This window comes from Acanthochromis polyacanthus, chromosome 15, assembly GCF_021347895.1.
Source record: "Acanthochromis polyacanthus isolate Apoly-LR-REF ecotype Palm Island chromosome 15, KAUST_Apoly_ChrSc, whole genome shotgun sequence".
Classification (NCBI taxonomy): domain Eukaryota; kingdom Metazoa; phylum Chordata; class Actinopteri; family Pomacentridae; genus Acanthochromis; species Acanthochromis polyacanthus.
Window position 1 is genome coordinate 5,352,937 of NC_067127.1, and position 25,956 is coordinate 5,378,892.

Genomic DNA, 25,956 nt, shown 5'->3' on the forward strand with positions numbered 1-25,956 from the left:
TTTGATTTATCTTCGGTACATGAACACTTAGAAATCTTCAGTATATCATGAGAGTTGTTTTGTTTTTCACTTTGGTCGTGGGTGAGTTTAGGATTTTTCCTGATGGGATCCAGCATCACCCTTGGAGGACAGTAAATACCAATCATTGTGTATTTCTTTGCTGAAAAGAGCTCCTAAGCAGATGAGACATTTTAGTCTTCTGTGTTCCATCCTCTCATCCCTGTGCTAATGGATCCATGTGCTTTCTTCTGCTTTCTACAAACACTCCACTACGTCCTTCCTCTTTGTGTTGCCTCTCTTCCTCGCTCAATTTTCCACCATTCTGGCCAAGGGGACATCTTTGGGAAAACGGGGAATAAAAGGGAAGCCTCCTTGAAATGCTATGATCATTGGCAAATAGCTACAGGAGACTGAGAAGCAGGTTTATCTGATGGTGGTCTCTTTTGGTGGAATATTGTGGAAAGTGCACCTGACCTTCATACGCCTGTTTGAGTCTTTTCAGCAGTTCTCAACAATGTCTGTTATTTGGAGGCTGTGACTGGGATACAAATACAATGAATATATCATGAAAAACACAAGAATTCAATTTAATATGAATTGGCTTGCATTGAAACGTGCACGCAATCCTCTGTAAACAGTGTGAGGTAAGTCTTTTCTTTGTGGTATCTTTTAAAACCTCAAGGACCGGGGCTTTGTTTGTGGGCAACTCATTAAACTGAACCATTAGAGCTGATTAAACAAGAATTCCGGTAGCTGACACAGGGGACTCGAATTATTCACCAAATATTCCACAACACATCAGGTAGCTTCTGCTTGGATTGCAACAGACTCTGAGACACGAGGAAACGATATCAGCTGTGCATTCAGTGTCTGCAAAGATGTTAAAAAGACCTCTGTGGCATTTTTTGCTTTTCTACAAAGGATGCATCTTTGTCGGTGCGCTGGATATTATCCACATTGTTACAATACAGTGCAAATAGAGGTCCTCTTTCAGAAAGACAAGAAGACATTGACAGTGTTTTCGCATGCGATGTCACATTTTGCAGGAAGCGGTGTGTATGTTCTGCAATCAAAGAACTGGGTCGCTATCAGATGTTTGCATTTGAAGATGAGATAAAGCTGATTCTGTGAGTTTGAAATGTCATTCATGGATTAAAGAAGTCAGTAGGGCCTGATGCCTGAGCTGCTGTTAGAAATGAGTAAAAAAAAAGTGCCCTGATCATGTCTTCTGCTTCAACAAAGAGACACAAAACGACTAGAAAGAGGTATGACGATGTGCAAAATGCCCATTTTCTCATATTAAATCCATGTTTCCGTGCAGATACACCAAGATGAAGACGGCCACCAACATCTACATCTTTAACCTGGCTCTGGCCGACGCCCTGGTCACCAGCACGCTGCCGTTCCAGAGCGTCAACTACCTGATGGGGACGTGGCCGTTCGGCGACATGCTCTGCAAGACGGTGATGTCCATCGACTACTACAACATGTTCACCTCCATCTTCACGCTCACCACCATGAGCATCGACCGCTACGTCGCAGTCTGCCACCCCGTCAAGGCGCTCGACTTCCGGACGCCTCGCAACGCCAAGATTGTCAACGTCTGCAACTGGATTCTGTCCTCGGCCATCGGGCTGCCGGTCATGTTCATGGCCTCCACCACGGTCACTCGTAAGCCTGAGCACACACAGAAGTTTACTCTGAATAGAATAGATTGCTTTTAATTGTCATTATACACACACTAATGTACAATGAAATTAAAGACAACTCTTCAAAGTCAGCTTTATTGTCAGTTCTACTACATGCGTACACATACAGAGAACTAAAAATGCATTTCTCTCTAACCCTAAAACTCGAGAACTAAAAGCTATACAATCAAACATAAGAGAAAACAAAAAGACAACAACAATCCTAATCTACATAAGGCATAAATTTAGTCTGTGGAAGACAAGAATGCAAATTGGCATTTTAAACAATAAAATGACTCCGTGTCGGACAGTCCATGTGCTGTTACCGTGCAGATCAGAGGTTATTGACCAGAGTTTGTGCATGCAGGGGTGAGGTAACTCTTGCGGTGCATGTACAAATAAGACCAAATAGATAAAAGTGTAAATATATATACAAAAGGAGCTGATAAGACAGTGAGAAGAACAAGCATGACAACAACAAGCTGCAGAGATATATTGCACTGTTGACAACTGACTGTTGATCTGTACCTCTTTTTTGAGGGCAGCAGTGAGAACAGGCCGTGTCCTGGATGTGAACTGTCAGAGGTGATGCTTCTGGCACTTTACAGACATCTGGTGTTATAGATGTCTGACAGAGAGGACAGCTGATGCTCTAATGACGCTCTGTGCTGACTTCCTGACTCTTTCCAGAGCCTTTTTGTCAGCCTGAGAGCCGCTTCTGTACCACACTAAGATGTTGTGGGTGAGGATGCTATCTACGGAACATCATAGAAGCAGAATGAAGGAATACCATCCATCCATCCATCCATCCATTATCTTTTCATCACTCAATCCTCATTAAGGTCGTGAAGGCAGGGGACACCCTGGACAAGTCACCAGTCTATCACAGGACTACACACAGAGACAAACAAGCACACTCACATTCACACTTAGGGACAATTCAGAATTATCAGTTAACCTCAGCGTGTTTTTGGACCGTGGGAGGAAGCTGGAGAAAACCCACGCCGAACACGGAGAACATGCAAACTCCATGTGAACCAGAGATCTTCTGTCTGCATCATCCATTCATCCATCATATGTCTTTGTCAAGAGCTGAATAGAGAAAATGAAAACCTTCAAATTGCAGCAATGCATAGAAGAAGGTGTTACTCTTTTTTCGTTTTTTCAACAGCAGTGCAGAAAGCATTAAAAAAAACTTTCGGTATTCATTACAGCTTTAAAAGAGCACTCAAACAGCCTCCAAAAGGGGAGACAAGCCAGAAGAGGTTTTTCTATATAATTGCACAGAGAATTATTTAATGCTGTACGCCGGGCCACTGACCAGTGTAGCTGTTTGCAAAAACAGGCCTCTCTGATCAGGTGTAGGGGATGAAAAGAACACTGCAGCTGAAATTACTGAGCTGTGTTTGGAGGAAACAGCGAGGCAAGATTGAAGTGAAGCTGTGAGGGAATCACAGTGCAGAAAGGTGATGCTGCTTTCAGGGAAGAGTTTCTGTCACAGTTAGAAACATCTCAGTGAGTCAGGATGAGGAGCTGCGCAGACATCTGTTGAGCTGCTTGATGATAGAGTGATGGATGAGCTGTTATGTCTGACACCTTAATCACTGTCATAATTAAACACACACACAGCACATTGATACAGTACAGTTCTTTTAAATTTTGCAATTTTAATAGCAAAATGATTAATCAGTTAATCAAGGGAAAAGTTTGCTTTAATAGCCTCATTATGCTCATGCTTACTATTCAGTGTTGCATTTGGTTGCGTTGCGAGGAAACACTTTAAACGAACACATTTCACAGATTTGAAAATTCACAGTCGAAGGGAAAACGGGGTGCATGTGATGAACGTTTGGGTTTCTTTTTACCGGTGAACATGCGGTTCATGCGTTTGTGTTTCCCGCTCAGCCTCCAGCATCGTGGACTGTAAGCTGATCTTCCCTCACCCCTCCTGGTACTGGGACACCCTGCTGAAGATCTGCGTCTTCATCTTCGCCTTCATCATGCCCGTCCTCATCATCACCGTCTGCTACGGCCTCATGATCCTGAGACTCAAGAGCGTTCGCATGCTGTCAGGCTCCCAGGTTAGAAACGATCTGTTCACTTTTAAAAACATTTAAATGGACTTAGCACTAAGGAGCTTTTAATTACATGAAAACTGAGCATTCTGTGAAATTTACAGGCCTGTTTGTGCCCAGTACTTGGCCTATTGATTTGATATTTCCGAGTAATGAAGCACAATAGAAGACTGCCCAGAGCAAGCTTGTAAATACGCTGCACTTAATGCTCTCAAGACAAAGCAATTAAGGAAAATCAACTCAAGCCTGAGGCTGTCGCGTAGTTTTAATTAACCCGTTAAACACTCAACAGCTCAAATATGGGCAGAAGGAAACAAGTCAGCCGCTGTATTTTAAAAGAATTGACCCATGATCAATTAAATTTGACAAATACACAGAGCGCAGAACTTCACAAATAAAACTGTCGACTATTTTAAGATAATGATATTTTGGCACAAGAAAACTACAGAAATTACCATTTTTATGAGTCTTTTTTTCAAAAAATTATGTTGAATGTTAAAGTGCTAATAGCAGCAGAACATTATACACTCCTTATTTGGGAATAATCCCCAAAATACTTGCTGCAAAATGTGCACTTAGTAATGAAGATGTATTTAGACTTAGGCTGACTTTATTAATCCCCAGAAGGAAATTCTGTTGTGACAGCAGCTGGATATTCAATTAATGGGGTAAAACACTAAGACAGCACAGAAAATTAGGGTCAGGTAGAAAGTGAAGGTAACATAAAATAAAATAAAAATCTGGAAAATATAATAATATACAAGCGTGATACAGAAATGTGCAACTGAACAGAATGTACAAATGAGAGTTCTTAGATGTGGAAATGACATAAAGGTCAACAGGTGCAGATAAGTTTACAGATGTCATGAATACCATTTAGGCTGTAAAGTGTCCAGTGTGTGCAGTGGTTTTAGAGGGGATGTACTCTATCGTCCACTCACACAGGAAAAGGACAGAAACCTGCGCCGGATCACCCGCATGGTTCTGGTTGTCGTCGCCGTCTTCATCGTCTGCTGGACTCCGATCCACATCTTTGTCATCATCACAGCTCTGATCAATATCCCCAGCTCCACCCTGCAAACCATCACCTGGCATTTCTGCATCGCTCTGGGCTACACCAACAGGTACACGCCCAGCACAGGGAAATACAAATACTGTAATATTTAAAAATGTTGGTCCTAAAACGTCTGGAACAGTATTTGAAGTTGGTCTTCAGTTTTAATGTGAGAACTTGCTTGATTTGCTTGAGAAAGGCTTATTTTTTTAACTGGATAGTTAAAGAAAACTTGTGTATTTGTAGTATTTACTGTACACTCTACATAATACTGAACATGAAGGCGATTTCTGGCTGCTTTGGTACACGCCCAGCAGAGGGAAATACATTTTACTCTGTGAAAATGTTAGTCCAGGTAAAATAATTCAAGTTTAACGGGAGAGTTTGGATGATTTTTTGACTGATAATTCAATTATTTTAGCAAGAAATTCTTTAAGTGTAGATATCAAGATATCATTAGAAAATTGTGAGAGTTTACAGACAAGAACAAGTGGTATAACGGATTAAAGGTGGTTTGTGGTTTTTAAACTCTACATAACATTGAATATAAAAGTGTAAAAGATGTTGGTGACTTTAGAATTAAGCTGATTTTTCTAGCGTTAAAACTTGACTTTGCCACTTTTTGCCACCTGCAGCAGTCTGAACCCGGTTCTTTATGGCTACCTGGATGAGAACTTCAAGCGTTGTTTCCGTGAGTTCTGCACCCCGAGCCCCTCAGTGTTGGAGATGCAGAACTCGTCCAGGACCGGAGCCACCAGCCGCAAACTCCCACAGCGCGAACACATCACTGCAAACACAGGAGAAAGATCCAATCAGCAGGTAGTTTGTGTCCGTGTGAGTGAATGCGTATATAGTGTCATTCGCTCTGTTAGATGAGAAGATCAATGTGACGTCTGTACAGAAACTATGAAGCCCCAATCAGCAGCCAAAGCTTAGCTTAGCATAAGACCTGTAACCAGCAGAGACTGTATAGAAGCCACTGTGTCTGCCATTAAACCACAAAATAGTGCTTTTATTTAGGTTCACTTACAACCCAGCTCAAAAGAAGAAAAATAACTAATATTAAAACAACCAGATGGACGTTGCTGCACCAAAGTTGATTATATTCTAATTATTAGGGTGTTTTTTTAAGTAACGACATAAACAGGAACAAGACACAAGATAAGATAAGACTTTATTAATTTATCTTTGCTGAGAAAAGGCAGCACAAAAAAGGAGGAAATGCAGTGCCTAGCAGAAAAGTAATAAGAAATAAGCTTGATTGATGACTGAAAAATTAAACAAGTGAGCTAAAATATCTGGAATTGAAAAAGTAAGAAGTAATAACAGTAATGATTCTGAGGTAGTAAAGTAATATCACATGAAAAAATGGAATACTGGACATGAAAATGAAATGCCACACCTGAAAAACTGAACTACTGCACATTACATCAACATACTGTACATGAAAATGAATATTACTCTTGATACGGTAAGTAAGAATGCAAAAAGTACTGAGAAGAGTATTCTATGACATTGGCATTATGGCTCAGATTTAAGTGGCCATTGCTTCAAAGAAATAAATATCTGGGCATAGGTAAATCTTGTCAAGGCAAGAACTTAAAGGAAATCTTCCGCTGACGGTTACTTACTCAAAGAAGAATTCCAACAGGGAGCAGCACGTCTGGATCTATTGAGACTCGACAGTTGTAACTGCAACGATAATTTGCATGTAGAACCAGGACAAGGTTAATTACATTAGAATAAAAAAGGAGCACAGTGGCCCCACAGTGCTGGGACACCTTTGTACAGAATGAAGCTACCTGAAGTTCAATACTAAGCTAAGATAACCTGCTTCTGGCTTCAGCGTCACATTCACCTTACAGAAACGACTTATCTGACCTGCAGCACAGAAACAATTACACGTTACCATTCAGAAGTTTGAGGTCACTTAGAAATGTCCTTATTTTTGAAAGAAAAGCAGTTCTTTTCAATGAAGATGACATTAAATGAATCAGAAACACAGTCTAGACATTATGGTAAATGACTGTTCTAGCTGTAAACGGCTGGTTTTTAATGGCATATCTCCATAGGGGTACAGAGGAACATTTCCAACAACCATCACTCCTGTGTTCTAATGCTACATTGTGTTAGCTAGTGGTGCTGAAAGGCTCATTGATGATTAGAAAACCCCTGTGCCGTTATGTTAGCACATGGATAAAAGTGTGAGTTTTCATGGAAAACATGAAATTGTCTGGATGACCCCAAACCTTTGAATGATTGTGCATTTCCCCAAATATCAGACTTTTCATTTATTAATATTAGGTGTGTGGCCTGTGGCTTCATGCAACCTTACATTTTAGTTCACTGTGCACTAGCACTGGACAAAAAATTGATTTTAAGTCAAAATCGTAATTTGAAGCAACGTACTGAGCAGATTGCAAAGGCTGCAATTCGGGTTACACATGCAGAGTGTCTGACCAAGAGTTTAAACTGTTAGATCAATGGTTTCACAAATGCATGCTGTTCTCCATGTGTAACAGCATCTTATGTGCTAACACTCCATCATGTTTTAAATCTATAACACGACTGAAGCTTGACTATTGCAAATCAAATCACAATATCTGTCAGAAAATGATGCAGTTAAATGTTCTCTGTACACATGAACCCACATGGTCCTCTCTCTGCAGGTATGACTAGCCTTGGAGAGGTCGTCGGTGGACTCTCGCTGCTGCGGCGGCGTCGCCAACGACGATCTCAACTCAGAAGTCACGCAGGTCACCACGGGGCTCTGAGCACACACTCATACTGCATGCACACACAGCAAAGCCGGGACACGACTCGACAGCACAGAGCGTTTAAACGGCGTGTCGGAGGTTTGACTGTAGCGCTTCATCATGTCGGGCCATTAACCTGCCAGCTAGTGTAGCTAACTGTGTTATATGTGGCAAAGCTTTTACTCCTTAACTGAACAGATACAGAACTGGGACTGGTTAGAATGAACAGAAAACCACAGCCTCCCACTGAAGTAGCTGCACTAAAGTGTAATTAAAAATGTAATGTTGTCTTCACTAGTATTATTATTATTATTACAATATGGATTGAATTTGTACAGTAAACACACACAGATGTAGATGTATAAAAGCCATCCTCACCTCAGCTGTGATCATAAAAGATTTAGCTTTTCATTTCATGTTAGCAGGTTAGTGAAGCCTACTTATGAGGTTCTCAGCAAAAATACACAGTGAATAGATCTGTTGAATTCCATATTGACTTCATACCAGTAGCATTACATAACTGACACCTTTCATTATTTCTAGAACTGATCAGAATATGTCACAGACATAGAAAACAAATGAACCATTTCAGCAACTGCAAAAGAGAAAATGCCATATTCAGTTCAACTTTATTTATGTCATCTCACCTTGCTTAGCATAGCGAGGTACAGAATTATGAACAGAAAGCCCAATAAGCCAATATTTGTTGACAGTTTGATAATAGCAGGAAGCCAGTGTACGCTGTGATTATATTATGTCATTAAGTTAACAGAACATCAGGTAAGGGCAGGATTTCAGGATATTTTCTTCTCAACAAGGGTAAACATCGATTACATCTTTAACGAAGTCAAACATTCTATTAATGATGGCTGTTATCAAAGTCAAACTCATTGCAGACATGTAGGTAAACACACAAACACACGAGAGCTGACCTAATTTGCACAGGTGAGGTACGCAGCGTGAGGACATCATTGATCCAAACCTTCTGCTCTTGCCCTCAGATAATGAAACAGATCGCTTAATTGTCTCAAAAACTGTTGTGTGAGGACTCTGTTGGAAATGCAGATTTTAGGGGATAAAAGGATCCAACCCCATTCTGCTTCTGAGCGTTCAAAGGATCCGCTACTCTTTCTCTCTATGAAGACATCTGTGGGTCTTATTCAGAGTCATTTAGAGATTCAACCATGCTTCTCATCCTGAACTCGACAGGGATCGACCTCACACTTCATTAACACCTTTTCTCCTCTGACTCATCTGCTCAGCACCGATTTGGCTTCGGTCACTTCAGGAAGATGGACTGCGTTGCTGTACAACCACGCTCTCTCTTCTAAACCCATCCTTCCCCATAAAGATTTTACCATAAAGTAGACTTATAGTGGAGCTTTGTCTCTACAAACTGCTGAATGTAGGGAAACCATGAGTTTATCGCCAACCAGCAGAGAAGATGCATCAGCGTGTTTGCACAGCGCAGCGTGTGCTATTGTGGCATAAAGTGCAAACGTACAGTTGTGCTCGTGTATGATTAACCGCAGCTTAACCGCCGTTACACGAGGTTTGGGTTTAAACGGAGACTTTTCTCCTGTGACGGATTTAACAAGTGAGCCAAGCAGGATTGTACGTCTCTTGTAGTCTTTGAATTGCTTGTGCTTACGTGTCGTGCCGTGTCGCTAAACTCGCCAGATGCCTTTTTAATTCGCTCTATTCTGTGTACCAGTATTTTTTCTAAGGATCTGTAAAGATAAAGAAGATGATTGTATTAATCTCCTGTGTAAAATACTGTAATTATCCTGTTTTTTTAAATGTGAAATCATGAAGCTCGTTGTGCTCCTTAATGTACATTTTGTCATTTTAAATCTGCCTTGTTCACTGAAGAAGTGTGTAAAAATCAGAAAACAGTGTGTGTAAAGTGTTAAATTGTGGATTTAAAAATTTGCACTGAATATATATTTTCAGAATGTTTTGCTTTATTTTATTTTACCAAAAAAAAGATGCTCCATGTATACAATTGGTTCATTGTTGATATCATTGCTTTCAGTCTATTTTAAAAGAAAATACAGTGCATATTGACTTTTTTAGGCTTTCAGAACACAAGGTTTAATGTAAAATGCTCACAGTAGAGTTTCCTGTATGGTGCATGAGCTGTTCCATGCTATACTTCATGCACGACATTTTTATTTTGTGTGGTTTTGTTTCTTTAATTGTCAAGGAGCCAAATGTCACCTTCCATGCTGTGAAATGTATTTCAAGCCAATAATGAAGAGAAGGAAGAAAATGTTGCAAACAATGTTACCTAACAACGGGAAGGTGTTGGTTGTGAGTCTGGCCTCGTTTCCACCCACAGTGCAGAAGAATATGGACACTTTAAAGTACCCAGAGCTGTGAGTCTGAATGTGTTGTTTGTGCAAATGTGTTAGCCGTGTCATGGATCGATGAGCTTTTTAGAGGCCTCTCTGTACACACCGAGGACTAAAAATGTTTCAAACAAGGCGTCTACAAAAACCACGCTTTTTATCCATTTGCACAGTGTGATTCTCTGTGCTTTAAATGACGTGCTTTTACAAAACACAAGAGCAAAAGTAAGACGTATTTGGTGTTATGTTTGCTGCTTACAGTGCCTATAAAAAGTATGTGCGCCCCGTGGAACTTTCCCCATTTTATTGCTTTTAACGTTGAATTGTGGTCAGTATAATTTGTCTTTTTTGACAATAATTTAACACACAAAAAAAATTGTGGTTTTAGCCCACAAAGTTGAAATTTACTGCTCAATATTTTGTCTAAAACAGTGTGAAATTAAACTAACTAGGGGTTAATCTGCCACCTTTACCTTTAGTGTAAGTGCAACAATGGAAAGCTTGGCAGGCATAGCAACGGTAACCAAGGGGGCGGAGCTTAGCAGAGGATTGAAAATATTTGACATGACATCTGCAATCATGTTTTGCAACTGAGGCCATGGCACAGGTGAGATTACTTTAATGCCATTCAATGCTCTTTTCTATTATCTGCTTATATGACTCGGTTATGACTCACTCTGCCATTTATTCTAGTCTTGAAATACGCCTTCTTGTCATTTAATGTATAAGCAACAATTTCTGGTCACGACTCTGTGACGCCGTACATAGAAGAATACAGTTAATCAGTGCATTGCCTATGGAATAAAATGTAATTCTGAATCTCACTGAATGCCTTCTTTCTCGTATCTGAATAAAGTGTCATCAGCAGTGTCTGTGTTTGCTGTTTCTAGAAATATTTTCCATTTCTCAACCCTAAAACACAAGCAGCCTTTCCTTCTTTCAGAGGTAAAGAACACAAGTAACATAAAAGTGAATTATGAGAGAACATGGATTGTGTTTCCAGAACATATTTTGTTGTGTGGAGCAGACATAAGTCATAATTCAGCAGCCTTCAGTGCGAGGCTGGAGACTTCTCCCTCCCATCAATCACCTTTAACTCGCAGAACTGTAATTTATCTGATGAACTGCAGACCAAACGTACAGGATATGACTGTGAGTGGATGCCTGTGACCAAGTGGGAAAATGCAATCAGCATGCTCTGAGAACCACACAGGTGTATTTATGTCCCGTCTTGTCATGTTTGGGTCTGCTGACGTCGTCTTATCGGAGCTGGCAGCATGATTAGTCCTGTCATGGCAAGTATTACCAAGCAGCTTCCACCTGAGCTCCAAATCAGACCTGATGTGGCAAAGCTGCCCTTGAAGCATCCACCAAACCAAAGCTAATCAACCAAATCTAACTTTAATGTCCTCAAATCTGAAAGGTCAAATCCTTGTCTTGAGGAGAAAAAAAAGAGTCCGAGTGAGAAGATCGAAAGAGAAATGCGGTGCTGAGGTTTAATTCTCCTGTCGGGAACATAGACTGTATATATAGTGGACGTAGCATCTGGCTCCAGAATTGAAGCCAACCTGGAAGTGTCAAAAACTTGCAATATCACGCCGTCCGCTAGGGTTGGCTCCAAAAAAATTTTTCTCCATAGACCCCAATTCATTTTTGGAAAAAATAAAATTTGATAGACTGATGTTCTACAGCTCAGGATTTTTTTCCCGTTAGTTTTCATGGTCAAAATGAGAGATCAGGTGGCCGATCTTAAAATAAATCAATACTGAATTTTAAATAAATCGTTAAAGTTGGCGGAGCCAGGGGCCGTGGCTATACTTGATTGACAGCAACAGAAGCCTCTGTGGTAAAATGTGGGCGGGATAAGAGAGTTCTCAGCCAATCCTGCCCCTAGTTGCTCTCCGGTTCAGTCTGTTTGATGACACGTTTTACGTCACTGGCTCCAAAAAATCCAAAACGGCGACCAGGAAGTAGCAAAATCCGGGCTTCATTTTCTCGTCGTTGAAACCAACGGGTGACGTCATGGTTAGTTTACGCTTGGTCGGGAACTGTTTTGTCTGCAGGGAAGAGCTTATAGGTGGATAATGAAGTAGCTTTGGGTGAATGTTGTCCCTAAACTGGACTTACGGTGTTTGTTGTGTTATTTGCAGTTGGTGTTAACTTATTTTCAATCATTGCACTGATACACAAAACAGCATCCTGGACTTAATTTGAATGATAAAGAGAGAATGTTGGTATTTTTAAAAACAAACTCAAGACCTACCCTTTCAGTCTGGCTTTTATTTTTTTAAATTTATTTTATTTTGTCAGATTTTAGGCTACTGCCTTTCAACACTTATTTTAACATTTTTTTTTAACTTCTCTTGACTCTGGTAGTTCCTCAAAACTGGAATATTGTGTACTTTAAAAAAAACGTGAAATCTCTATTTTTTCTGCATATGCTACCCCTATATTTGATACCAAATTTGATCCATGAGTTTCTGAGATTTCAGTCTCATCAACATGATAATCAGTTTCCTTAAAAACCTGTTATACCTGAGCCATGTATTCTGCCCCCTTGTGGATCATCATTACACTACAGGAAGCTGAAGTCGTATTTTGCCCCTTTTCAAAATGGCTACTCTCGTGAAATCGTCCACACGTTTGCCAATTTTTAAGAAGTAATGGTAAAATTACATTAGCCATTAGCCATCTAGATTTTAAATGCTATACAAAAAAAATATTATAAACCAAATTTTTTCTTTTCGATTTTGCTGAAAGGGATAATGAACATCTCGGTTCCAAAAAAAATTTTTTTTCTGACAATTTTTTGGTGGGCCAGACTTTACAGGACTACAACATACGCTACATAGGTATTTCTCTACCTAAAATCATAAAATAGATACAATACAGATAATAATCTGTGCAATATTAATACTTCTGTTAGTATTCCTGTTCATGAAATAATCTGTCCAATACCACTGGCAGGTTCAATATTGTTGTTGCTATAATTAGTACTTATTATTATCCTACATATCCTGAATGTTTACACTATCTTTGCTGCTCTAACACTGTAAATGCCCCCCGGCGGGATTAATAATGACTAATCTTATGGTATCGTATCACATTTATTTATGATAGCATTTCCTCAGTTCCTCAATCTTTATATTTATTGGGTCTGTAAATTACAACATTCTGTCTTCAGTTTTTTTTTTTTTATTTCTAGTGTAAATCACTTTATGTGGTATTGTACTTCCAAGAAAAATGTTATATAAATAAATAAAATGTGGCTGATTGATATAAAGTGTAGAATATCATGAAATCTGAGATGCAGCACCGTGTCCGTGTTTAGGAAAAGTATTTGAGGAAATCCTGCACAGCTTCAGATCTTATCTGCTTCACTCTGTGCATTTCTGTTCTGCTCTGACGTCTCCATGGAAAAAGCCGGAGTCTTGGTTTTTATCTGTGTTCATGCTACATGAGGCTTTTCTCAGGTCATAACCAAATGCTTCACGCAAGCAGGCTCTTAACTGATCAAACCGTGTGAGCAATGGAGAAAATAATGAGTTTTTTACAGAAAACAGACCCGTTATGAAACCCTGGACAGCAGCGGGAGCGAGAGGGAGTGAGATATGTGTTCAGAGCGGCGCCAAATCCAATTTAAGTCCCTCCTCGGCCTCGAAACCCCAGAAACTATCACAGGGCAGTGGTTTCCTCAGGCTATTTCACACTCAGATGAATGGCTAACCGTCTCGCTGAGAGGAGCATTGCATTTTGCTGGCGTGGTTCACGACACGGCAGGAGGGTAAGAGCTGCCGACTGCATCTCTGGTTCTGTGGGGGAATGAAAGTCACGGTTTGTCCCGAGAAAAACGGGCAGCAAAACAACCCGGCCAGCTGGCCGAGCTTCACGTATCAGTAAGCAAACGAGTCCTGCAAACCTGCCACACACCTCATCAGTTTGACTGCCAATAAAGAAGCAGTCCGGTAAAAAAATAAAATAAAATAAAAAAAACACCCACAGTTTGTCAGTTGACCAATAAGCAGCCTCAGTTTGTCAGGCGGCCAACCAGCCTCGGCTTTAACAACCCAACAGAGTGTACTTTGTTTTTACTTCCTCTCTCCATCTCCTCCCAAACGCCCGGTGGTTGGGAATGGACTCCGACTTCAGCAGCGGGTTTAAATTACCAGAAATATTGCTGACACCATTTTTACTAGGCTATCACTCAACAGGACTGTGGGGCGCAGGAGCCATCCAGTCAGGTAATATTCCCATCCATCCAGCTGATTTCATTGCCCCTCCCTCCTGCCAGTGCTTTGCTCTGCGGTTCCCACCTCTGCCCACTCAAAGATAGGTTATCAGAGTTTGATTATCGCGCCTCTGTGACTATTATTTAACCAAAGGTGCAGCTTCTGCAGAAATGACATAAAGCAGCATGTATTTTACTTGTGACAGACAAGAAAACCAAAACTGGAGGAAAAGCGTATATTCTTTAAGGGCTGAGTGGACTACACAAACACATGGGCTGTTTATTTCCACAGACTGTGAGGCAGCTCCACTCTTGAAGGCCTTTCTTAAGAGCTTTCAGACACAATCTACAAGGAAAATGGCTCTCAGTGGAGTTGCACTGATAAAAATGCACTTGATAAATCTGAAATTTAACTGTAAGAGGAACCTTTCAAAATTAAATGAAACACTTCACTGATTTTATGCAGTAGGATCACTTTTGTCATTCTTGGGGCTACTAGTCTGCTTGTCAATACAGGTGTCTAAGATCCCAACGGTCTAGATTTGTCCTGTATTTTTTGAAGAGAAAGATATTCCATTAGCAAAGAGCTTTCATTTTCAGGAAGTTACAGCCCCCTAAATTTTCCAAAGGAGATTTTTGAGGAATTTTCATCAAATACAAGTTTAATTTGAACCAAAGCAAACGTTCACAAACAACTCCATTATTATTGAAAACCCTTTTTGGTCCATTTATGTTGAATTTTTTGCTTCATGTAGCGAAAATTTCACATTTTTCATGATCTGCTTATCTGCACTTATCAAAAAGCCATTTACTGAAAATAATTTTACTAAAAGTTAAACACAGAATACATGCTTTTTTCACAGAATCATCTTATAAATTTAGAGTTAATATTAATTTCTTTCCAGGAAATTATAAAAAACCTTTGCCCACCTTGATTGTCTCATTTCAGTAAGTTCTACTAAAGTTTTTTTTCCATTCCCAAAATGGAAATGCTGCATTGACAACATTGAGAATCATTTATTATCATTGCAAGAATGTTTTGTGATAAAAATGTTCTATAATGCCTCAACAACATCCCAAAACACCCTAAAATATGCAACCTTTGTTAATAAATTACATCATAGGAAAGTTTTATTAAAAAATGTTACCATCTGGGGCCTTGATAACATCCTGAAAACATTTTTTATTGTTGATTTGAAAATATTCTTCATTTGTTATCATGAAACATAATCTGACATCTTCCAAACATCTTCTGCATGTTACATTTAAAACATTATGTCTTAGTTCACTTTTTACCTCATAGGGACATTATTTGGTTTTAGAATTGGCTTAAAAGGTTCTTCATCAGATTAAAGGGGTTTCTTGTTATCCTTGCTAGAACTTGAAGGTAATGCTGTGGAAATCAGCCCTTCTTGCTGGTAATATTTCAATGAAATTGCTCTTCGAGTTGCAAATGTAGTCCTTAAGTGAGGCCAGATTCAATTTATGTTCTCTTTCAGAACTGTGTGGTTTTACACTGTATTTATTCATTAACATCTACAGTGTCCACTACTGAAAACGCTGTGCTCTAGCTATGCATACTGTGAATATATTAATGTGAAGTGTAATAGAAATTCATTAATGGTTGCGGCATATTCTAAAAGGCTGCATTACCAGCATCTATTATTCTAGCACCCTTTTCTATCTCATCTCTTCTGCTTCATGTGGATATCAAAAGACTAATGACATACGTATAATAGGCTGCTTTGATTATACATTCAGCTCATTTTATGCAGAAGACTCGAGACACAGTCCATTTTGACTGCTCAAACTACACTGAACTCCTTTGCCTGGTTTCCCGTACAGGGATTAAGCCCTAGCTCTAGATGAAATCACATTGTGAACTAGGACTTATTGTAATGGTTTGGCCATGGTCTGAATCAAGACTTAAATTAAACCTGACCAGAGGCAGGTTTAGCTTCACAGTAAAGGCTGTATGCCTCATGGTGAGAATGGGCTACCAGAGAATCATGGCTCCGCATCACACTCTGCTGCAAATTGCTCCAGTGCGTGCTGAAGGTCACAGTCTCAGGAAGCCAACAGAAACACGTCATCTGCAAAAAGCAGAGACGCAATCCTGAAGTCCAGAACCGGACACCCTCCTCACGCCGGCTCTGCCTTGAGGTTTTGTCCATGAACACCACAAACAGAATCGGAGACAAGAGTAGCCCTGACGAAGTCCATCACCCACCGGAAACGTGTCTGACTTTGTGCCAAGTGTGCGGATACAGCTCTCACTTTGGTTGTACATGGAACAAATGGCTCGTTATCAGTATCTCCAGATCCACAAAGCACATGTGCACTGGCAGGTCAAACTTCCACACTCCCCTCAGCAGCTCCAAAAGGGTAAAGAGTTGGTCCATTGTTCCATGACCGGGGCGGAATCCGCATTATGGCTGGATTAGTGCGGATTAATATAAACTAGATTAATTTTCTTCTGGTTGACATATGGACGACATCCCAGCCACACACAATGTGGACCGATTCACTCGCTGTGGTTTCTGCAGTCAAGAATGTAACCTCTGTCCCCATGGATCTCCATGGTGCAGGTGGATAAATGGCCCTCCCTGTTTTATCGGTGTTATCCCATCATACCTTTCATTGGGTATTTTTCTACAGAGAGTGCACAGCAGTACAGACAATCAATAGTCACAGAGAGCAGTCCTCATGGAATCTAACTGAACCAGGAATATTGTTGACTGTAGTTAAACCACACGTGAAGCCTCAATGAAATGATTTTAATACGTGACTGACTTTCAGTGGAAATTAACTTCTGATGCTGTTTTGTTGTTATAGATTTCACTGATCAATTATTCAATCCTTCTAGTTATTTCTTTTTATCACAGGAACAGCAGCACTATCATCAACATCTGTGGATAATTCAGCTCCACCATGCCTTGTAAACGCAACTTAATTTTCTCCTTTTTCTATGTACAAAGAGCCAGAACAGGATCTAGTAAAAACACCTGTAAATATTTCAGCGAGGATCTTGTGTGAACAAAAGCAATAACATTCTTGAGTAAAGCCAGCAAAAGGTTGTGTTGTTTTATGCATGAGGGGTTCATGTAGGCGCCCAGATGATTGTACCTGTGTTTCTAATAGAAAACAACAACAATAAGAGGTCGACTTGGATTCACAAACTGAATATAAAATGTATTTTCTTAAACTCTCCACAGCTCAGATATTTATCCAAAGTACAACCATAAAGAAATGGGAAGTGGAAATAACATCGGCAAGAACAAATATTCAGCACATACGATGATGCTTTTGCAACAGCTCTGAGTTGCATTTAAATGCCTGCAGTAAAACAGTCACACCTTTCTTTTTATTTTAGTGGCTCAGGGATGAACACACTATAAATAAGCGGAACAAAACCTCGATATACCTCAACAGCAGGAGAGGAGTCATTCACGGAAAAGTAAACAGCTTGTCTGTAGTCCTTTTCTGTAGAAATGTCAGATTTAAACCAGATTTTTGACAGCAGCCATCTTGCAATTTTCAGTTACAGCACAACATACTACTGGATGCATTCCAGTGAAAGTGGGGACTAGACAATGATGGCTCACTGAGGAACATCTGAATCCTGTTGACTTTATTGATCCCCTGACTATTCTTTATTGCCTCTAACAGACATGCAACCATCTATTAGCTTTATTCATGGCAGGATGCAGGGAGCTGCAGTCTATTCCAGCCTGGACAGATCATCAGTCCATCCCAGCGCTAATAGAGAGCGAAAACAACCAGGCAGTCAGTTTAGAAGCAACCAACCTATCATGTCTGTCTTTGGACTATGAGAGGAAACCGGAAGACAAACCCTCACATACACAGACGTCTTCATGCTGCGATAACAACAACCGCAACAATAACACAAGAAAAGTCCAAAGTGGTGGATTTGTAGTAGGATCGCAATCATTTAATTGTCGGCAGGTGGCTTACGTAGTGTTCACTTCTTGTCATGGTTACAGTGACGCCGTGCTGCTATCTCGCAACGACACAGAAATCTTCAACAAATCGGTGGATCCAGGCTACAAGCTGCATCACTGCCAGAATCTTATCAGGTGGTCCTTGTTCCATTTCTGACCTTCCATGAAAATTTCATCCAAATCCATTTATCTGTTTTTGAGTAATGTTGCAGACAGATAAACAGACAGACAGAAGTACAAACGTATGCTGATTGTCACATAACGTTGCCACATTCCTTGATGAAGTAATAACAATAAAAGTATCGAACAACAACATAAAAACATAAGTTTTACTTTTTTTTAAAAAATGTCCACTGCTCTGGTTTATGACTAAACACTCCAGTTCCCACAGACCTCAGCTGTACCTTGTGTTTAGTGATAATTGTTACGGTGAACTTGGTATGCATACCTGACTTTAGTGTTTAGCTAGCTCAGAGTGCTGGTGTAACCCCTCATTGGTTTGTGGACTACTGTTTGGACCTTGACTGTGGAATTTTGTTGTTGCCATCTTTGTTTTTTAAACTTCAATGCAATGAGCAAGAGCTGGATCTGACTGACAACTCAAGGACTCGTGCAATATAGCAGCAACCTGTCAATCACCAGGCAGACCCGCCCTATAACACACCCTGCTTTGAGGTGTATTTTCCTCTAAATGGGACCATAGTTTACAAAATTAACAAAAAGCCTGGAAACTAGCAATTGAGATGATGAACTCATTAACAAGATGTTTACTGAGCGAACAGATCAGCAGAGAAATAGTTAATAGAATGTCTACAACCAGAGGAGTCTCCCCCTGCTGGCCATTAGAAAGAATGCAGGCACTAAGTTAAGGCTTTTCCATGTTGATTTCACTTCTTCTTTTATATACATTCCATTATTCGATATGCAGCCTCACCACTTGTATATTCCACACATTGGTCCTTTAATTTGTGTGCTCAGAATCTGAATAAAAAGGTAATTGTTTGGTTTAAAGGGTGGCTGATGACCTTTATTTCAAAAAGCTTGCCATTTGTTTCATGTGTGGTTAAACCGCATTTGTTACCTCAGGGTACTTCAAGGTGGCCTTTCATTTCACAAAACTGCTTCCACAACAGTTCTGACCAGAAAATCACTCTGTATTTGGTCATAAACATCCAATGCCTGCTCGCTCTATACTTCTGAATGCTATTACTGTATTCATTCAGCATTTCTGTTTCATTCAGTGTGTAAAGAATGATGCCAGAAACACTGTAATGCATTTTACACACAAAATATTCATGTGTTTTCCCTCCAGCAGACTCATTTCTTATTGTGTTTTATGTTGGACTGCTATACACTGTAAATAAAAGATGGACGTAGCCTCTGGGCCTGAAAAGCCAAGCCAACACTAAGGCATCATTTTGTTGAATAACGAAATAAAAATAGCGCAAAGTTGTTTTATGAAAAGTTACTTTGCAACACACTAGCCTCAGGGAATTAATGGTTAAGTTGCTGAAGACTAAACTAAACTGAATTTTGCAGCTCAGATTCCAAACTACGGTTCTGAAATAAAGAACATAAAGAAAATGGTCCACATGGGCATTCAGACACCAGGTAGAAGGTGTTTTTCGTCACGGATCTGACAAAATGCTTGAAGTTGGCAGTTAAAGTGTCACTGCCATGGAGCTGCGGTAGTCGTGGTTGCTACTAGCAACAGAGCGTTCAAGTGAAACCTACTGCCGGCTGCACAATAATGAGCCTCGGTTCCTCTAACAGCTCACAGCCTCAGCAGCTCCGCCACAATCTGGACCCAACAAAAGCTACAAAACTTGAAACTGCACTGTTTATATGAACTCTGTGAGCGGAAACTCCAAAGCCGCTGAGACTGATGGACAGACACTGACAAGTTTGGCAATTAACAGAAAACAGGACAGAAAACAACGTAAACTTCAACAGCAGACAATAGAGACAGATGAAGTCTTAATGATTTAACAAACAAATGCCCCGAAAACAAGAGCAAAATGGGGCATTGATTGTGTTACTTCCTGAATCATCTGAAATTAATTCTTTATTGTAGTACAAATGTGCAAACAGTCAGCCACATCTCAAAGCTCATTTTGCAGTCCAATTAAGTCATAATCATTGCAATTCAAATGTGTATTTAGGATCTTGAAACACTAGATGCTCAGCCCAGACCACAAATCTTTAAATACTTTGACCTCTTCATTGCACCACTTTGAAGTTCAGAATAAAATGAAGATAAAATATGAGACACAGTCCTCCAGGCAAACTGAGGCCAATCCGCTTTAATGCTTATGTTCCACATTAACATCAAACATTAATATCAAAGCGAGTGCAGGCTTGTCAGGCCAGTGGTTCTCTGACTGTGTGCCTTGGAATGAGATTAATTTATGAATATTTACAGGAACGATCGCATGTAAAAGTTGCACCAATTTTTTTTTTATCTTGCATTGATAAGCTCTTAATGCTCCTCAATGCCACCAGATGAAAATCAGTTTATTTATGGGATGTTTTTTATGCACTTTATGGGATTCTTTAAAGCTGTTTGTAGTGGAACTCTTGATTAGAGCTGGTTGAAGAGCTCCAGACCTCACCTGTTTGACATTTTGACAGATTGAACCATCAACCACCAGGTTCCCCTCCAATCAGGCTGCAGCAATTCCCTACACCTGGTATAAAGCTGGAGCAAAAACCCTCAGTCCAGCTGGCTGTGGTCTAATGTGAGCAGCTCACCTTTCTGCCTGTCATCGATGCAGAAATGTGTAGCTCCTGCTAACAGGGTTGCAACTGTGAATCAAGCATTAATCTGGGTTTTCTGTGGCCACCAATGGTTACTCGTAGCTCCTTTTAGTGAATTTAATTAGTTAGTTTACTTACTTTTGTTGGCCAGGGGTGTTGCTGCCTCATCTTTAAGTTTGGGGAGGAGTTTTGTTGCCTTCTTTTATTCTGTTAAAGTGGTTTGCAACCCTAGTCATCATTTGTTATTTACGTTTGTTGATTTAGCAGCACCCACCAGCCCTGTCTTCTTATCAACTATTTTCCATTAATTATGTTACTAAGCGATTAAATTGCTTTACCAAACTAACAACACCTGGTTCTGCCATTTGACTCTAGAAGAGCTGGGATGTAACAAAGTCCTAAGGGTCATTCTTTTCTCTTTTATTTCTTTGAGTTATTTGGTTGGAACTCAATTCATTGATTTTTGTCATTGATTATTTTGTCACATAAAACATCAGAAAACTGAAAATTGCATCATAGTTTCTCAAATTTCAAACTGGCATCATTTAATATGATTTTTTGTCTGCCCAACAGATCTGAACCCAAAATATTAAATGTTTTATAATGGAAGGGGCTCAGAAGTGCTGCAAATTGCTACATTTGATGTTTTTTGTTTGTTTTTTGTCTTTTTTGCTTAAAAATGACTTAAGCAGTTATTAAAGTAGAACCAGGTCAATCCACAAAGAACTACAAAAATACGTCACATATATTATTATGGCTTTAGTATCATAAAAACAAATCGGTACTGCCATTAGATATAATCTGATTTCTTTATTTTCGTGTCATGCACACAAGCATGCCCAACCCTCATGGGTTTACAAGACATCAGTATACTAACACTGCAGCAATACAACCAGAACAAACATTATTTTGCTGCTCAGTTCTCAAACAAAATATGCTGCCTTCTATCCCAGGCTTGCCAAAGAAATTCTACTATGAAAAAGGTTCCTCTTCTAAAACATAACTCGAGTTTTTAATGGTCAACCAACCAAAAGAAATCAAAATAAACAGAGCCATTAGAATTTGTGAAGAGCAGCTATGAGATTCAAGTGTTTTCTAAGGCAAAACTAAAATCGGGGATTATTCCCAAAACACTACAGGTTATAGATTCAGACGCTCAGGCCAAGCGACGCTGCTGGTGCAGAGAAATTAGATTGGAAAGAAAGGTTCCGGAATTTGTTCTTCCTCGGTATATTTTAGGGGGCGAACCAACCGGAAGAGACCTTTCGGTGGTGTTGTGTAGCATCGTGAACGTTCCTTGGTGTTATTCACAGCTTCTGTCCTCGCTCTTGAGCTCTTTATATTTCCTGTAAGTATGTTTTTGTCTCAGATTGTCTCTTTATGTTCACTTTAAAACGGAAATTTAGCCCAGAGTGCAGTTTAAGTCGCGGCTCGACGGGACGTTAAATGGGCTATTCGGCTAGCTAGCCGTTAGCATGGTTAGCCGGCTAATAACAAAAGCGCAGGAAGGCAGTTTAAGTCGAAGGAGCTTTTTACTTTTATTTAATGTCGTAATCAGCAAATAGCCATTTCAAGCAAGATGAAATTCTTATTTTTCTTTTTGACGTTGGTGTTTTTCAAAGGATCGAATATAATAACTTAAACACTGAAAAGCTCATCTCCATTTAACTCCGTATACTAACTGTAATAATAACTTGATGTGTATAGCACATCTAAGAAGAACATTCCCAAGTGCTTTGACAGGTAGAAAAAAAGACAAATGTACATAACTGATGACTAATTAAAGGTTTGTTAAATAAACGACATCACACAAGAGGGTTAAGAAAGAAGCTGAAGAGAAAATTAAAGATAGAAATAGATAAGGAGGTTAGAAAGAGGGACTATAAGCAGGGAAAATTTTAAAAGGGATAAAAGACAGAGGGTGATAAAAGAGAGCTTTACTTGAAAGTAAGTCTATAAAAGTGTGTTTTAGTATGCCAACTGCCTACTTGTGCATGAATTCTGCATCATCTGATATATTTTATTTTTCCCTCCCTGTCCTACAAAAGTCTCCAGAACTGTCATCTCGTCCAGAATGACTGACCGATACAACATCCACAGTCAGCTGGAGCATCTTCAGTCAAAGTACATCGGTACGGGACACGCTGACACCAGCAAATGGGAATGGCTGGTGAACCAGCACCGTGACTCTTACTGCTCCTACATGGGACACTTTGACTTGCTCAACTACTTCTCCGTCTCTGAGAACGAGAGCAAAGCGCGTGTTCGCTTCAACCTGATGGAGAAGATGCTTCAGCCATGCGGACCGCCAGCAGACAAACCTGACGACGCCTGATGAAGAACAAGAATGAGCTGTGGATGTTTTTTTTGTCTTTCTTCCTGCATATATTCTGTTAAAGATTCCTGACCATAAAATTAGAACTTCAACATCCCTCCATGACTCAGTCATCACTGACTGAACCAGATCTTCATATTCTTTGCGTGTGGAGCTTTGAGGACAATTGCCAACAAAGAGGAGACGACTGAGGGCTTCACAAGCTCAACATTCACCAGAGAAGATAATAGAAAACCTGTCCAGAGTGGCGCACCGTCACCTGTCAAGTATTTGTATGAAGCGATGAAGATGTTTTTGATAGAAAATTCTGTTTTGATTTAATAAAAATTTGTCTTTTTCCATTCTGACATCTTCACATTATTGCTAGATTTCCATGCTCTTATATTTGACAGTTCATAGCTAATATCAGTCAGTCGTTCATGCATTTTTCAAGTCATAATTTCTACCCAGACTGCACCCCGATGGGTACTAGATTGAAGTAAAACCAACAAAAAGTGATTTATTGCAGCCACTACAAAGAGAACAACTTTAATTAATCTTACTTGGTGTAGTGATGCCAAGTCTGTGGTGGCACAGGAGGAGTTGGCAGCATTCATCTAAGATATATTTCCTCATTTGGTGGAGAGCAGAGTGCGTGTCTGAGCCAGACGTCTCACAGATGTTCTGTTTGATTGGGTCGGTCACACAGGCCTCATCATCACCGCTGACCTTAAATCCACGTCCTCTCATGGAACTTTATTATTATTATATTGGACTGAATTATTAACAGTAGACCAGGACATCGGGTGTCTCAGCCTGAACGTGAGAGAAAAGTGGACTAAAAGACAAAGGAGGAAACATTTTCAGACACTCCTAAAATTTTCTTAAATATTGTCATGAAATATTTGTGGAAAAATCTTTTGTGTTTCAAAAGGTGTAGCAGCATTAGAGAGATGCAAACAAATACAATACACGTGATATTTTTTTGTTTACAAAAAAATGACCCAATACTGAAAATTTGTTATTCTCGTGGAGCCAATCAATTCACGGTTTTTAATGCCTTTTTTTTATTTTTAAAGGATTTGTTCAGAATTTTGGCTATGACTGTGCTAAAAGAAATTGCGCTTGAAGACCTGCCGAAAAAATTTGAAAAGAAACTCTTTGGTCACCATAAAGCCAATATAAAAACAGATTTGTAGCAAATACAGTCTGTACACAAAGAAGAAAATACATTAAGTAATCAGACAGGTTAAAACTAATGAGAGCAGTATTTGGACTGACAATTTATTTCTATAGGCGCTTTCTTCAGCACGTTTAATTAAAAATAATAATAGATACTGTGTTAAAGGGGGAAAAAAGTACTCAGTCTTGCTTTTAATTTGAGCATGTCAAGTCTGAAAGATTTATTATTATTTTTTATTTTTATTTTTTTACGCAAAGTACTGAAAATGCAAAGCCTCCAGAGTAATTGTCTGTTCAGCTGCTACATCTTTCTTGAGCGGCCGTGTGCCATTTCAACATTAATTCACAGCAGGGCTCATTGGTGGTGCAGAGTTAATTAAGAGCTGCCTGCCAATATGAGAGATGAAGTGAGCAAATAATGAGGATTTTTTTTAAAAAAAAGGCACAAATATATTAGAATCTGAGTGATATCAAAGAATAATATAGAATTTATACTTTATTGATCCTAACAAGGAAATTATTTATAACAGCAGCATTTGATACACAGACAACCTACAAACACAATAGTCATATATATATATGTGAGTTAGAAAATAAATAGATATAAAGTTAAAAACATTATTTAATAAGAATCACTAAGAATTGAAAAGTGTGAATGCAGCTGGTTGGAAGGACTTCCTTCCCTCAGACCTACACTGAGGAGGAGTTAATCTATGACTGAAGGTCCTCTCCCTAAACACCTCCAGACAGAGCCCTGGATGAGAAGCATTGTTCCTATATGAGTTCAGTTTACTGAGCAGTTTTACCTCAGCCACCTGTTAGATTACTTCCCGCTCAGCACCGCTGTGGAAAAGGGAAAGGTAAGACAAAATGTCTGGGTACAGGGAAACTTGAAAATGCCAATCAAGTTCATAAATCAGGGAACAGAAGTATTTCAGAAGACCTGGAAAATCACTTGCATGGTGAAGAAATCCAGTTTAGATATTCACTTGAACTCCAAGTTTGCTGACAGTGAAGATAACACTTCAAAGCTGCAACTTCAGAGGAGTTAAATAGCAAAAGTCAAAATGGTAGGAAGGGGGAGGAATAATAATAACAACTTTATTATTTACAGCACCTTTAAGAACATTCAAAGTGCTTTGACATGTAGAACATAAAAAGTTATAAAAATGTACAGAATGGATAGCTGATTAAAAGCTAGTTAAACGGACGGCATCACACAAGGGGTTTAAGAGAGAAGCTGAAGAGAAAATAGAAGAAATAGGTTAAGATCAGCAGCTTACAAAGAGGGACGACAAGCAGTGAAATTTTTAAAAACGATAAAAATGCAGAGAGTGATGAAAGAATTTTACTTGAATGTGACTCTATAAAAGTGGCTTTCAAGAAGTGATTTAAAAGAAGTTACTGATTCGGCCAGTTTTATCTCCTCAGGCCAAGGAAGAGCTCATGTTAAATATAGTTCTTCTGGAATGGCTTGGGCATGTATGGCTGCCAACAGAACTGGCACACTGGTATTTGTTGATAGTTTCACCGCAGATGGAAGCCACAGGACTTTAACACAGAGGAACCAGAGCATTTCTGTGTGCTCA

General features: G+C 39.6%; 2 protein-coding genes across 2 annotated transcripts in view; both read left to right on the forward strand.

Moving 5' to 3' along the window:
• The window catches only part of oprm1 (opioid receptor, mu 1), a 35,423-nt gene extending 24,632 nt beyond the window's left edge, over positions 1-10,791 (forward strand). Inside the window, exons 2-6 of the mRNA XM_022203784.2 lie at positions 1,322-1,671; positions 3,594-3,769; positions 4,709-4,887; positions 5,453-5,636; positions 7,487-10,791. Of these exons, the coding sequence (XP_022059476.1) occupies positions 1,322-1,671; positions 3,594-3,769; positions 4,709-4,887; positions 5,453-5,636; positions 7,487-7,492 (895 nt within the window). The 3' untranslated portion in view covers positions 7,493-10,791. The remainder of the gene's footprint in view (positions 1-1,321; positions 1,672-3,593; positions 3,770-4,708; positions 4,888-5,452; positions 5,637-7,486) is intronic.
• An 11,293-nt stretch (positions 10,792-22,084) lies between these two features.
• On the forward strand, positions 22,085-23,553 carry sf3b5 (splicing factor 3b, subunit 5). Its single transcript, XM_022203792.2, has 2 exons — positions 22,085-22,219; positions 22,920-23,553. Exon 2 carries the CDS (start codon positions 22,946-22,948, stop codon positions 23,204-23,206), a length of 261 nt encoding a protein of 86 aa, XP_022059484.1. The 5' UTR covers positions 22,085-22,219; positions 22,920-22,945; the 3' UTR covers positions 23,207-23,553.
• The last annotated feature ends 2,403 nt before the right edge of the window (positions 23,554-25,956 follow it).

Excerpts from the sequence above, each read along its gene's own strand:
- sf3b5 (XM_022203792.2), top strand. The coding sequence starts at position 22,946 with ATGACTGACCGATACAACATCCACAGTCAGCTGGAGCATCTTCAGTCA.